This window comes from Sebastes umbrosus, chromosome 16 (assembly GCF_015220745.1).
Source record: "Sebastes umbrosus isolate fSebUmb1 chromosome 16, fSebUmb1.pri, whole genome shotgun sequence".
NCBI lineage: Eukaryota > Metazoa > Chordata > Actinopteri > Perciformes > Sebastidae > Sebastes > Sebastes umbrosus.
The window spans coordinates 12,675,247-12,686,902 of record NC_051284.1 but is presented as its reverse complement, the minus strand read 5'-3'; the positions used below and the strand labels follow the sequence as shown (position 1 = coordinate 12,686,902).

General features: G+C 40.3%; 1 protein-coding gene across 1 annotated transcript; it reads right to left on the bottom strand.

Moving 5' to 3' along the window:
* Window positions 1–604: 604 nt before the first annotated feature.
* On the bottom strand, window positions 605–11,537 carry spint1a (serine peptidase inhibitor, Kunitz type 1 a). Its single transcript, XM_037747126.1, has 10 exons — window positions 10,792–11,537; window positions 9,926–10,083; window positions 9,603–9,744; window positions 6,274–6,441; window positions 5,142–5,189; window positions 4,916–5,047; window positions 4,744–4,794; window positions 4,403–4,573; window positions 2,067–2,126; window positions 605–1,705 (listed from the first exon to the last, which is right to left on the bottom strand). The coding sequence occupies exons 1-10, from the start codon at window positions 11,189–11,191 to the stop codon at window positions 1,521–1,523; spliced, it is 1,515 nt and encodes a 504-aa protein (XP_037603054.1). The 5' UTR covers window positions 11,192–11,537; the 3' UTR covers window positions 605–1,520.
* Window positions 11,538–11,656: the final 119 nt, after the last annotated feature.

The window sequence follows — 11,656 nt, the reverse complement described above, 5'->3', positions numbered from 1 at the left end:
GGTTTAGTCTAAACCCCAGTTGCTGCGTCCTTTAGAGATCACCTAACAGCCACTAGATGTTCCTGTATCTGAAGCTCAACTTTAACCAGCTGTGGACGTGCTCTATACGGCTTTTAGGTTCAGTACAATGGGAGATTTCTGCTGAATAAATCCTTTATTAATCTGATTGTGTGTGATCTTTATATTAAGTTGATTATTGATACAGCAGCAGACTGTAAATAGACAGAATTAATGTTGTAGGGACAAAATGTTCTATGATATCGCACTTACATTTGATGTAAATTAGTGTATAAACTCATGAAACCCTGAGGAACTACACCATAAATGATAAAACATGCAGTGCGTATACTGCTCCAGTGGTATTTCTAAGTTATTTCTTTGAGTAGTGATCTGGTGAATTGATATAGTTAGTCACACCAGTTTTAGCTTGTAGTGTGGAGGTTTGAAAATAAATTGTATACTGGAAAAGCTACACCTGAAATTCCTGAAGTTGGCCTATTATTCTATATACAGTATTACTATAATTATTTGGCCTATGTGTTACAGTAAAAAAAAGGGAATTAGCTTCTGAGGGACATTGCTAGAAAGTCAAGACAAAACCATGTTTGAGTTTGTATATTTATTTAGTCCAAACATCATGACACTGCTAAAGTTACAGAAACCTACATAAAGGTCATATGTACAAACATTTGAAGTTGAATAATGTTGAATAATGTTGAATATTCAACAGCAAAGCTGCTTTATAAATGGATCAATCACATTATTTGATGTATGCCTTATGCTTGTTCTAAAAACACTTTTGAAAAATCACTGACAAAATAGCTTTCTCAAGTAAAATATTACTTTCTCAAAAATTCTAAGATTATGTACAACATTACACGTGTGTGTGTCATCCAATGTAACAACGGTTTATAAACAGGACAAAAATAAATCTGGGAGAGCGAAGAAGCTGGTGTGGCTGGCAGGACTTTGAGAAGTTGAAGGGATCACCATATAACAGTTTTAAGAGGATGCAAGGGAATCTAGACTCTTACTTTGAAGTAACGGACCAATGTGGATCTAGTATCAATTCAGGATCTGACTATATTTTTAAAAAAGAGCTGTTCACTAAGAACTATGAGATTGTTTAATGGAAGCAAATGCAACAAAGCAGAAAATATTTAGGAATTTAACCTGATCCAATGATATTCGGTGGTAATCTACCTCCAAACTACTGAAAATCCTTCCCTGTTAAAGTACAAACTGACATCCAACAATTCAACAAGGCCATTGCATTAAAAATAAGCTTAACATAACATCACATTTCATCATTGAAGACGTTCTGCCTTCTATGTACATCACCCTTACAAAATCCATCCATATATGGACGAAAATAAAAACAGATCCCCTCCAGCATTCAAACTTAGTCAACGGACATTATTTCCTCTCTCATCAATCTGAGTTTGTTCAGTATGCGACACCGCTCCGACAACCAGTGTCATTCACCACTAGGACGGGGGTCAAAGGTGAGGATGGCGGGGTCAAATGGGCCTGGTGGTGCTGTTGTAGACCAGACGCTCTCTGTCTTCCAAGGAGACCGGGGCGTTGTTGGCGGGCACACGGTGGTGTTGTGAAGACTTCTTCTTTCCCTTCATGAAGCAGTACGCCAGGATGACTAGTAGGATGAGGATAGCTACACCCAGCAAGGCAGCTACCGCTATAATGCCTATTAAATGAATTAAAGTTAATTAAAAAAAAACAGTCATTTAAAGACAATGCATGCAAGGCTGCAAAGCTGAAGAAGCAGGTCACAAAATCAAATGCTGATCTCGGCGACTCAGTGAACTGGAAATGTGTGCTGGAGGAGACTAGACATTCGACAACATTACTGAACAGCAATAAACAGGAAGTCAAAGCTGATGGAGCTGCGTCCTAGTCTAGACTAGACTTATGGTGCCTTCAAATGAAACTGGTGAGCTTGTGTTTACATCATGGGAAGTCGTGTACACTATATTCTTGGCGTTTAAGTCGGGAGAACACTGCTGCTAAGCAACGGCAATATTGAATTTAAATGAAGGGTAACATACCTGTTCGGCTTTGAGAAATTTGGCGTTCAGTCTCTCCCTTTCTTGCAAATACATCTGTTTCTGAAATAAAGAAAAAGACAGGATATGGTTTTAGGCATTTTACGTATACAAAATATGAAATTGAACAGAAATCTGCACTCTGCTATGAGGGGAAATTAAACCTGCAGTTACAGATTTTTTTTGGCCACGTGAGAGCAGCAGAAACAAGCTGGGAACACTGATATCACTTTTCAAGGAGTACTCAAACGATTTAGCATTATTCTGCCAAACAATGTCAAACTCACAGTGGACGGTTGAAATTATATATATATATATATATATATATATATATATATATATATATATATATATATATATATATATATATATATATATATATATATATATATGTATGAAAATCAATGCAGCAGAGCCAGAGATGTAGTCATTTATTCCTTTTTTGAATTATTTTATTCTTCTTCCTCGTCAAAACCTGGCGCCTGCTTTACCCACAATACAACGTGACCGCCGGCAGTTCGATCAGAGATTCAGGTGTGTTTTCTGGCTCTTTAGCAGCTAAATGCTCCAATGTTTTCACCAGCCGGCCGCTAAAATTGTCTGCTGTTGTTTTTTTTGCAGAAAACAGCTGCCTGCTGCGACTGAAAATGACGCCACTGAGAGCGGAGAGAATGAATCAAACAGTTAAAGGGATAATTTGGGTGTTTTGAAGTGGGGCTACTTATCCAAAATTGATATCCGTCTAAGTGTAGACTATATTTAGAATATTTTCACCACTTTATTTCGCCATCAGACAGCCGTTTCCTTCTCCTTTCCAACGAGGCACTGAAAGTGAAACTTATCTATGCTCTCTCCAAAGCCAAATGACAAAAAAATAGTTTAGATACGTTTTGCTTTCAGTTCAGTTCGCCGTCGGATAATATTCTAAATATAGTCTACACTCAAACGGATATCAGTTTTTTAGGTGAGCCTTTCTTCAGGTGGCTAAAATACATTTTTCTTCCTTCCCCGTCCACAGCCCTGTATTGCTCTGCTCCGGTGTTGGTACTCCTGTCTGTTTCTCCAACCTGGGGACAGGCCGACAGTCATCTACTGTAGGTAATACACTGATTATGGATAAGTATCTGTGGATAAGTAGCCCCACTTCAAAACACCCAAACTATCCTTTTAAAAAGGTATAATATGCAACAATTTCCTAAAAAACAATGTATGGACTGATACTAAAATATTCCCTCTCAATCATCACTTATGCCCCATTAGAAATGTGAGGCAGTGTCTGTTTCAGCCTTCTGCCTGTATTTTCTCTTTTCTTCTTATTTTGATTTACTTTCGGTCCCCATGTGGGGGTATAATCCCCAGCCAATAACAGCGTGCAGGGTGGGCAACACATTCAGGTGGTCAAATATCGCCCCTTTGTTACGCCCCTCGGCTTCTGATACCAAGGCACAAGTATTAAAGGGGCACACGTCCCCCTTTAGATGCTTTGCGGCCGTATTTGACAGATGAGAACGGGTTTGTTACATCGCTGTGAGTTCCCCTGTTCCTCTGTCTCTCCTCTACTGTGTGCAGTGGCTGCTGTGTGCTGCTATCGGTGTGTTAGTTTGACCGAGGCACACACACCAGGCAGAGAGGACAGTCTACCTTTCGGCACCTTCCCGTAGGGTTGTGCGGAGGTGTGCAGATTATGTTATGTGTTTATTTGTGTTGTAGAACGTAACCGCCGTGAAACAATCAGAAAATGTTTTATTTCTCTGATTCACAGCTTTGTTCTCACCGACAGCGCTCTCTCTCTCCGCTCACTCTCTAGCTCGCTTGACCATCGCTGCTCTCTCTCTCCCTCTCGCTAGTTGAGCCGAGGAGGAGGGGCCAACTTTGAATGCGGTGTGTGACGGAAGACTTTGGCCAATCACTGGTCATTTCAGAGAGAGAGTATTCCTATTGAGCGTTCCTATTGGCTGTGCTCCATGCTGGTGGGCGGTGCTTGGTATTTCCTCAACTTATCTCAACATGGCTGCTGGGTCACAAACTTTCTCATTTTACAGCTAAACAGTACACTACAAGATGTTTCTGGAAACATTTGAGGAGAGAAATAGGCATTACAGTAACAGAATATTGATTCATATTTGATCAGCGCTGCCTAGTTTGACCGTTTGATTGAAGTTCGCCAGTGATTGACAGATGCCAGGTGCGTCATATGAGGCCTCTCACCATTGTGTCTGTGTGAAAGATGTCTGGGATGTTTGGTATTCTATGATTTTGTACAATGTATATCTTAGTGGTGGGAATAGGATGTTAATTTACCAGGAGAAAATGCAGATTTAACGTTAATAACAACTCACCGGTTACCCCATGGCAAACTCTTAGACATGCCTGCTTAGTGTCAAATTTGTTATCATTTCCTAGGCAGCCGCCGTAGTTGAAGGGGAAGCAGTCCTGCTGGAGGGGGTTATAGTAATACTTGGTGAGAGTGTCCCTGCAGTTCCCTGTGTCAGGAACCTCTGTGCAGCGCACTGTGAACGACAGTAAATCAGCAGGTGAGGTGAGATTGTAGGTAGTAGATTATTAACAGATGGCAAGAGCATGTTTTACAATTACAACACCTTCTAAGTGACAAAACCCATCATGCCAAAAAGGTTTGGAAAGCACATATCAACAACAAAAGAATAAAAGTTCAAATCACCTTTTTGTTCATTCACTGGAATCTGAGTCAGAATACGAAAGTTGTTGTTCACTAATAAGCACACAGGACATAATTCAAGTTAGTCTTTCAAGGAAACATTTTATCATTGCTGCATCTATATTTCCATGAGCCTGTATGAAAATGAAGCCTAGTTTGCATAGTCACTGCTCACAGTCCTCGCACTTCTGCTCATCTGAGGAGTCCTTGCATTGTGGTAACTTGTCGCACTCCAGACCCGGATCCAAACAACAGCCGTTCTCACAGGTGAATTCCTCCGTTGTGCACGGAGCGCCGCATCTTTCTCCTGTGGCACACAAACACAGAGGGAATTGTCACTTGTAATATCAACTGTTTAAATGGAGAAGAGGAAATTGCGTCAGAAGGTAAAATACACCTACCTTGAGACGAGGGAATTGGCAAACCTCTACCACTTTTAGTACCTTTTCCTGAAAGAAAAACAACAAAATTCAATTAAAATTCTATCACTTGTTAAAAATGATATGTTTAACAGGCAAACGTGATGTTTACCAGGCAAGTAGTAGAGACTCTAGGAAGTTACTGGCCCAGCAAAGAGGTAGTCCGGTACATAACCCCCCATAAAACTAAAATGTGTTGTTGTTACACTTCAGTTTTTTTTTTACAGATTAAACAAACAAGAACAACAAACAAACGAGATATAACATGTTCATTAGCGAGTTTTCGAGGCGGTGGTGGGCAGATTGGAACTTCCAGTCTTTTTGCTAAACTAAACTAACATGAGAGTGGTATAGATCTTTTCATCTTACTCTCAGCAAGAAAGCAAATAAGAGTATTTCCAAAAATGTCAAACTATTCTTTGAACTACTGTAGGGCTGTAACTAACGATTATATTCACTGTCGGATTAATTTGTCGATTATTTTCTCAATTAATCGATTAGTTGTTTGGTCTATAAAATGTCAGAAAATGGTGAATGATGTCAATCAGTGTTTCCCAAAGCCCAAGATGACATCCTCAAATGTCTTATTTTGTCCACAACTCAAAGATATTCAGTTTACTGTCATAGAGGAGTAAAGAAACCAGAAAATATTCACATTTAAGAAGCTGGAATCAGAGAATTTAGACTTTTTTTTTTTTTTTTCAAATGACTCAAACCGAATTAAGCGATTATCAAAATAGTTGCTGATTAATTTAATAGTTGACAACTAATCGATTAATTGTTGCAGCTCTTAACTACAGGTAATTTTTATTGTTGCCATTCCACTGGCCACTTTTAGGTTTTCTCTGAATAATCGTGTTAGATAATTGCTGACGATATTAATGCCACCATGAGCAGGATAGTAGTAGTAGTAGTAGTAGTAGTAGAAGTAGTATCAAAAAGACACCGTGGAAGGTGGGAATGAATACTGCGGCTACCCCACGGAGATCATTCACCAATATTCACCATCTCATTTTTCAACAGAAAAAAAGACATATGCAACCAGAAAAGGTGTGGTGACATAAAAACGTGACACCGTAGAAAATTCAAGAATAAAAGTTAATAGCACAAATACCTGAACCGTAGCAGGCGTTGGTGCACTCATCCTTGGAGAGATAGTTGTTGAGGTTCCCCCTGCAGCCCCCAAAGGTGAACTTCTCACACTTCTCCGAGGCACCGTTGTAATGCCAGCGAGGGAACGCACTGCGACACGGCCCAACCTTCATTGGAGCCATACAGTGGTCTGGTGGGATAATGAAATAACAAGGCAAAAGTGAGCATGGCTCACAAACCCCGCTCACTGCTTGACCCCTACTAAAGTGGGGCCAAAGGTTTTGCCCTTTTGGAACACATGGAATTAGTCCATTGAGCACAATCTAGCTTGTTATTACCTCACCTTCCTCAGGATAAAGTCAGTAGAAGACAAATATGGTCTGTCTTGTTGATGCTCTCCAGGTTTTAACCACTTCATTACTTGCTTGTATTTAAACACCTGGACTCTGTGTCCACGGTGCCGGGTGATAGTGTCTGATATTTCTTGCCTATTACTTGCCATCCAAGTTTGTTTATTCCAAGTATGTGATGAATCCAACACGGTGCCAAGTCATTAGCTGTAGATGATTCAAGATCTCCCCAAGCATACATGAAAAACAACAGTTTTTGGCAAAAATTTCAAAACGTTTGGGCACCCTGGACTTCTAACCCCCAAAAGGCACAACTAGACCACACTGTCAGCCATCATACCAAATTTGAAGTTCCCAAGTTAAATAGTTTCAGAGTTCTGCTCCGGAAACGAAAATGCGACACGCAAACGGACAGAAGGACGGACACGCCGGGCGCTATATACCCCCGACTACGTTGTCACGGCGGTATAATTAAGGATAAGGTTTGATTCACACTTAATAATAGTCGAATGACTTATAGGAAGTAAAAAGTGCTTCAACCACTGTGAGAAGTCTAAGTTTGACAGTTAATGATTTCATTTTTCCCCACACCGTGATGTCATGTACATGGTTTAGTTAGCGGGGCAACATCTACGGTTCAGTGAAGTAAGAAATATCACTCTCATCAAGGCTTACTGGTGGTAAAATACAGTTATAAATGATGAAAGTTGTCTTATGTACTCAGCAAACTAAATCAGCCCAAAGGCTGGAGAATACGAAAGCGAAGTATAGCGAAAAAGATTTAACTAATAGATATCAACATAAAACTTCCCCAGTTGATTACTTACATTAGGATAATTATTTTTTTGTGTTACAAGTTTACAGAAATGTTACGTTTAAATATGCAAATAGGGCATTATCTTATTAAATATTTTACAGAGGGGATTTTGGATTTCTCATCACTCTGCAAATCAGAAAATACTGTCAAAAAATCTATTTTCACCATGTCTTTAGGAATAAAATGTTCTATAAATCAGGCTAGAGATAGGGATGAAACTGGAAAGTTTGATGTGTGTAAGACCTACTGAAGTGGAGATATCTGGCTATAAGAAAAAAGACATTGAGAAAACAGCCTAAAGATATGTATTGTAAAATTACACACATTTTGAAGTTAATACAGGTGAATAGGTAAAAAAAACAACTAATATATATCACCATGAACCTTCCCAAGATTACTACTTACAATAAGACAATTATTATTTGCATTACAAGTTTTCGGAAACATTATGTTTAAATATGCAAATGAGGCATTATCTAATGCTAACTTTTGGTGAATTTAGGAGAAATCTATAGACGCAAATAGACAACATGTAGTAAAAGAAACACCTTAATTTGTATTCTGGATGATTTCTTTCCAGTAGTCTGAAACAAGACATGTTACGGAAGCAAAATGGGCCAAAATCTCAAAATTGACCAATGCATGAGAGAAAGATGTTTTTGCCTGGGGTGTCTCGCCTTAACGTGTGTAAGATGACTTAACTAGACATTTAACAACATAACACTTGTTTCAAATCAATAAACCAGTTTGACTAAACATTAATAGCATTGTCTCATATTTGACACCGGGTCGAGTGGGATCTGCTTTTGTAGTTTGTTCTAACTTACTTCCTACTTCTGATGTCTGGCTCAGCAGACAGACACATAATTGCACATGAAGCAGTCTGGTATTGAGAAATGAAACTCCGAAAAACAGGTGAAGTGTTGTTTCGATAGTTAGAGGAGATGCGGGTTGTCTGCATGTGGTTGATGATACATATTCTAAGAGCATGTGTACACTACAGCCATTTAAAGAAATGACATGTTCACTGCAAAATTAGACCAGGAACTGTAAACTACACCATCATCACGTCTGACTGTCATTCACGTTGTTGCTAAAAAACAATCCATTCATTATTGTGGTGTAAATGTGGCAGCGTTGACATGGAGTCACTGCCGTGCCCATGCATCTTCCACTGAAGTACATTCCTCCTCACGCTATTCAGGACACACGCTGTTAATCAGTAACGGAGATACTGAATGGTTAAAAGTCTTTTTTTGTCCTTCAGTCAATCAACCAACAAGCTGCAAATACAGCCGAGAGTTTAAAGTACTTTTCAATGCTTCAAACTCTGTAATCAATTCAGAGGAGGATTACTACGATGGTGGTTGAAATCTTGTTTGTGTAACACAAGCTGAAACCAGACTGACAGGTTTCGTTGAGTCGGGGGTGGAGAGAGTGGGATGGTGCCAGGGGAGCAGTAAAAAAACGACTGCACTACTACTCACTTCCGTTTTCTGAAGAAACTGAACGTGCAGAGAGAGCTTCACTGTGGCTTTTATCTTGTGACACGTGACAAAATGAGATGACATTCACCGGAATTGCTGTTCCACACCAAAGACGACTATATACCATTATACTGGTTGTTGTTTTTTCATACAGTTTCACCCTTACAAGAGCCGAATCTGGTCTAATCTTCTTATAACATGAGCTTTTATCTCCCTATCTTCATGCTGTTTCGTCGTTCAGTTTCACAGGAATTAGGCGAGCGTGCCTCGACAGGTTTGATCACCAACCAACGTGGAACATCAAACAATGGGTTGAGTTCCTCCAAAAAATAAACCCCAAAAAAGAAAGAAAACTCAGCCATGAAATAACACCAGTCACAACCTGCTCCCAAATTGAGATTTTGAGATTTAAATGCATAAATGAAAATATCACCAGGACCAAAGGGCATCATCCTCTCTTATGTTCCAACATTAAACACAAGGCAGGTGACTGAATAAGCCAAATGAAATGTCAACAAACATAGCGGACACATGACTCATGTTTACCACTGAAACTCAACCGTTCCTTCAGCCAAATGCAGAGAAAGTAACAAAACTACAGCAGCCAATTCTGATATTAGCTTTAATTTACATGCTGTACCCGAATAAAACCGACGCCTGCATGAATGAACGTGTTCAGATCAGTCTAGATACTCACGCTCAGACTGCTCAGGAGTAAGGACCAACACGGTGACCTTGGTTAGGTCTGACTGGCCGATGGTGTCCGTGACGGTCAGCTGGAACTTGTACATCCCGGATGTCAGATTGGACACACTGATCTCGTCGTCAAAGATGGTTTTCTACAAGGCAGGGAAAAGACGGTGTTTTGTTATTATCCACAAATGTGACCAGTAGACTTTCAGTTAAGTGATGGGCCCAGATAAATAACACTACAGTGGACATTTAAAAGGAATATCAGACACAGGATCACTATTAGTTAAAGAGTATTTTAAAATTTAGGAATGCAGTCTTTTTACTCACCTCAATGACAGCATAAGGATACCCGGTGAGCATTTGCCACTGGAAGGAAACAATCCCCATGTCATCTTTGCTCTGTAAGCCGTTCAGTGTCAAGGTGTCCTGAGGCTGGACCACCCGGTCCGGGCCTCCGTTGGCCACCGGCGGACGGTCGGAGTCATCTGGAGAGAGAGAGAGACCACGGGATAGGTGAGCAAAAAAAATACAGGTTCAAATAGAGTTGGGAGTCACACCTGAGCTGAAGAGGAAAGAGGAAACCTGAATGTGTAGCAGGGGCCATAATGACCTGACGTGTGTGAACATGCTGAACTGAGGGTTTCTGCCCTGAAGCCTGTGGCCTCACGTCCTCTTTACAAACTGGGCTTTCACACACAAAACATTGAATGAAGTCATTTGATTTGATTGACTTAAGAGCCCAAAATGATTTATTAAACTGCTACTGTATGTCCACATAGAACCTTTGTTTTCATTAAACTTACACTTTACAGTCATTTCCTTTTTGTAGATGTACGCCCAAAGGAAGAATGTAATCATCATCATATATGTATGATGAAAGAAGTCATTTGATTTGATTGACTTAAGAGCCCAAAATGATTTATTAAACTGCTACTGTATGTCCACATAGAACCTTTGTTTTCATTAAACTTACACTTTACAGTCATTTCTTTTTGTAGATGTACGCCCAAAAGAAGAAAGTAATGATCATCATATGTGTATGATCCCTTACATAATGTAAAAGTAGCATATAACCACAGGGATAAACATAAAGGGTCTCTTATGATAATCTCATCAACAGGGGGCCCAAACTGTGACATCTCTATATGGAGATTTTTGATACCACAAAATGCAAATTATAGTGTTTTATTTACCTTTGGGAGCATCCACTTCCAGGTAGCTCTCATAGACAGAGTCCAGGATGTAGTTGGTGTATCCTTTCTTCCTGACAAAACGACAGGCGTATTTCTTCTTGTAGAGACAGTCAAAGAGAAAGCAGGAGTTGACCAAGCCCTCCTCGGCTCCTCTCTCCATGAAGGCGACATTGCACTTGGGCTCCTTGCAGCAGGCGCTCACGCAGTCCTTGTATCGGTCCAGTTGCGGTGACGATATGAACGTGGCTCCGTCTTTCACAGACTCGTCTGCGTCGAGGATAAAGTCGTCTCTGCCCTTCTTGAACTGGGCTAAGCAGTCCTCTCCAGTCAGCTGGCCACTAGACGAGTCTAGTAGGAACACCAGGAGCAGGACCAGCTGGCCTTTAAGGAGGGAATTCATTCTTTAAAAAAGATGTCCACACAAATAAAATCCACCTGTTAAGACAGTAGAGAATAAAAACACCCCTTTTCTTTTCTTTTTTTTTTAAAAGGTAACTTCTTCAAGGTGTGTTTAGGCCTCAAAAGGACAACAAAACACCTCTCTTCTTCTTCTCACAGCCTTCACAGCTGTGCGCAAAAGAAAATGGATCGAAACTTCCGCAAACTCTCTCTCTCTCTCTCTCTCTTGACGGATCCGATGTGAAACTCTCTCACGAGAGATTCGCCAGTTTGATGTCGACAAAAACTGCAGCGATCGACGACATTGCCCAGGTGACTCACCTGAGAGATACAGGAAGTGAAATTCCACTCCTGATGCCACTCCCTGCTGGCTGTTATATGACTGCAGGGCTCCAAACAAAACAAGATTACACAGCTTTGTAATGTTTGGGAACTGTCTGAATGTAAAGCAACACATGTGGAGACA

Excerpts from the sequence above, each read along its gene's own strand:
- spint1a (XM_037747126.1), bottom strand. The coding sequence starts at position 11,191 with ATGAATTCCCTCCTTAAAGGCCAGCTGGTCCTGCTCCTGGTGTTCCTA. Across the intron at positions 5,190-6,273 it reads CAACGCCTGCTACGGTTCAG|GAAAAGGTACTAAAAGTGGT; the intron begins GTATTTGTGCTA and ends TTTTTCTTTCAG. Across the intron at positions 1,706-2,066 it reads AATTTCTCAAAGCCGAACAG|GCATTATAGCGGTAGCTGCC; the intron begins GTATGTTACCCT and ends TTCATTTAATAG.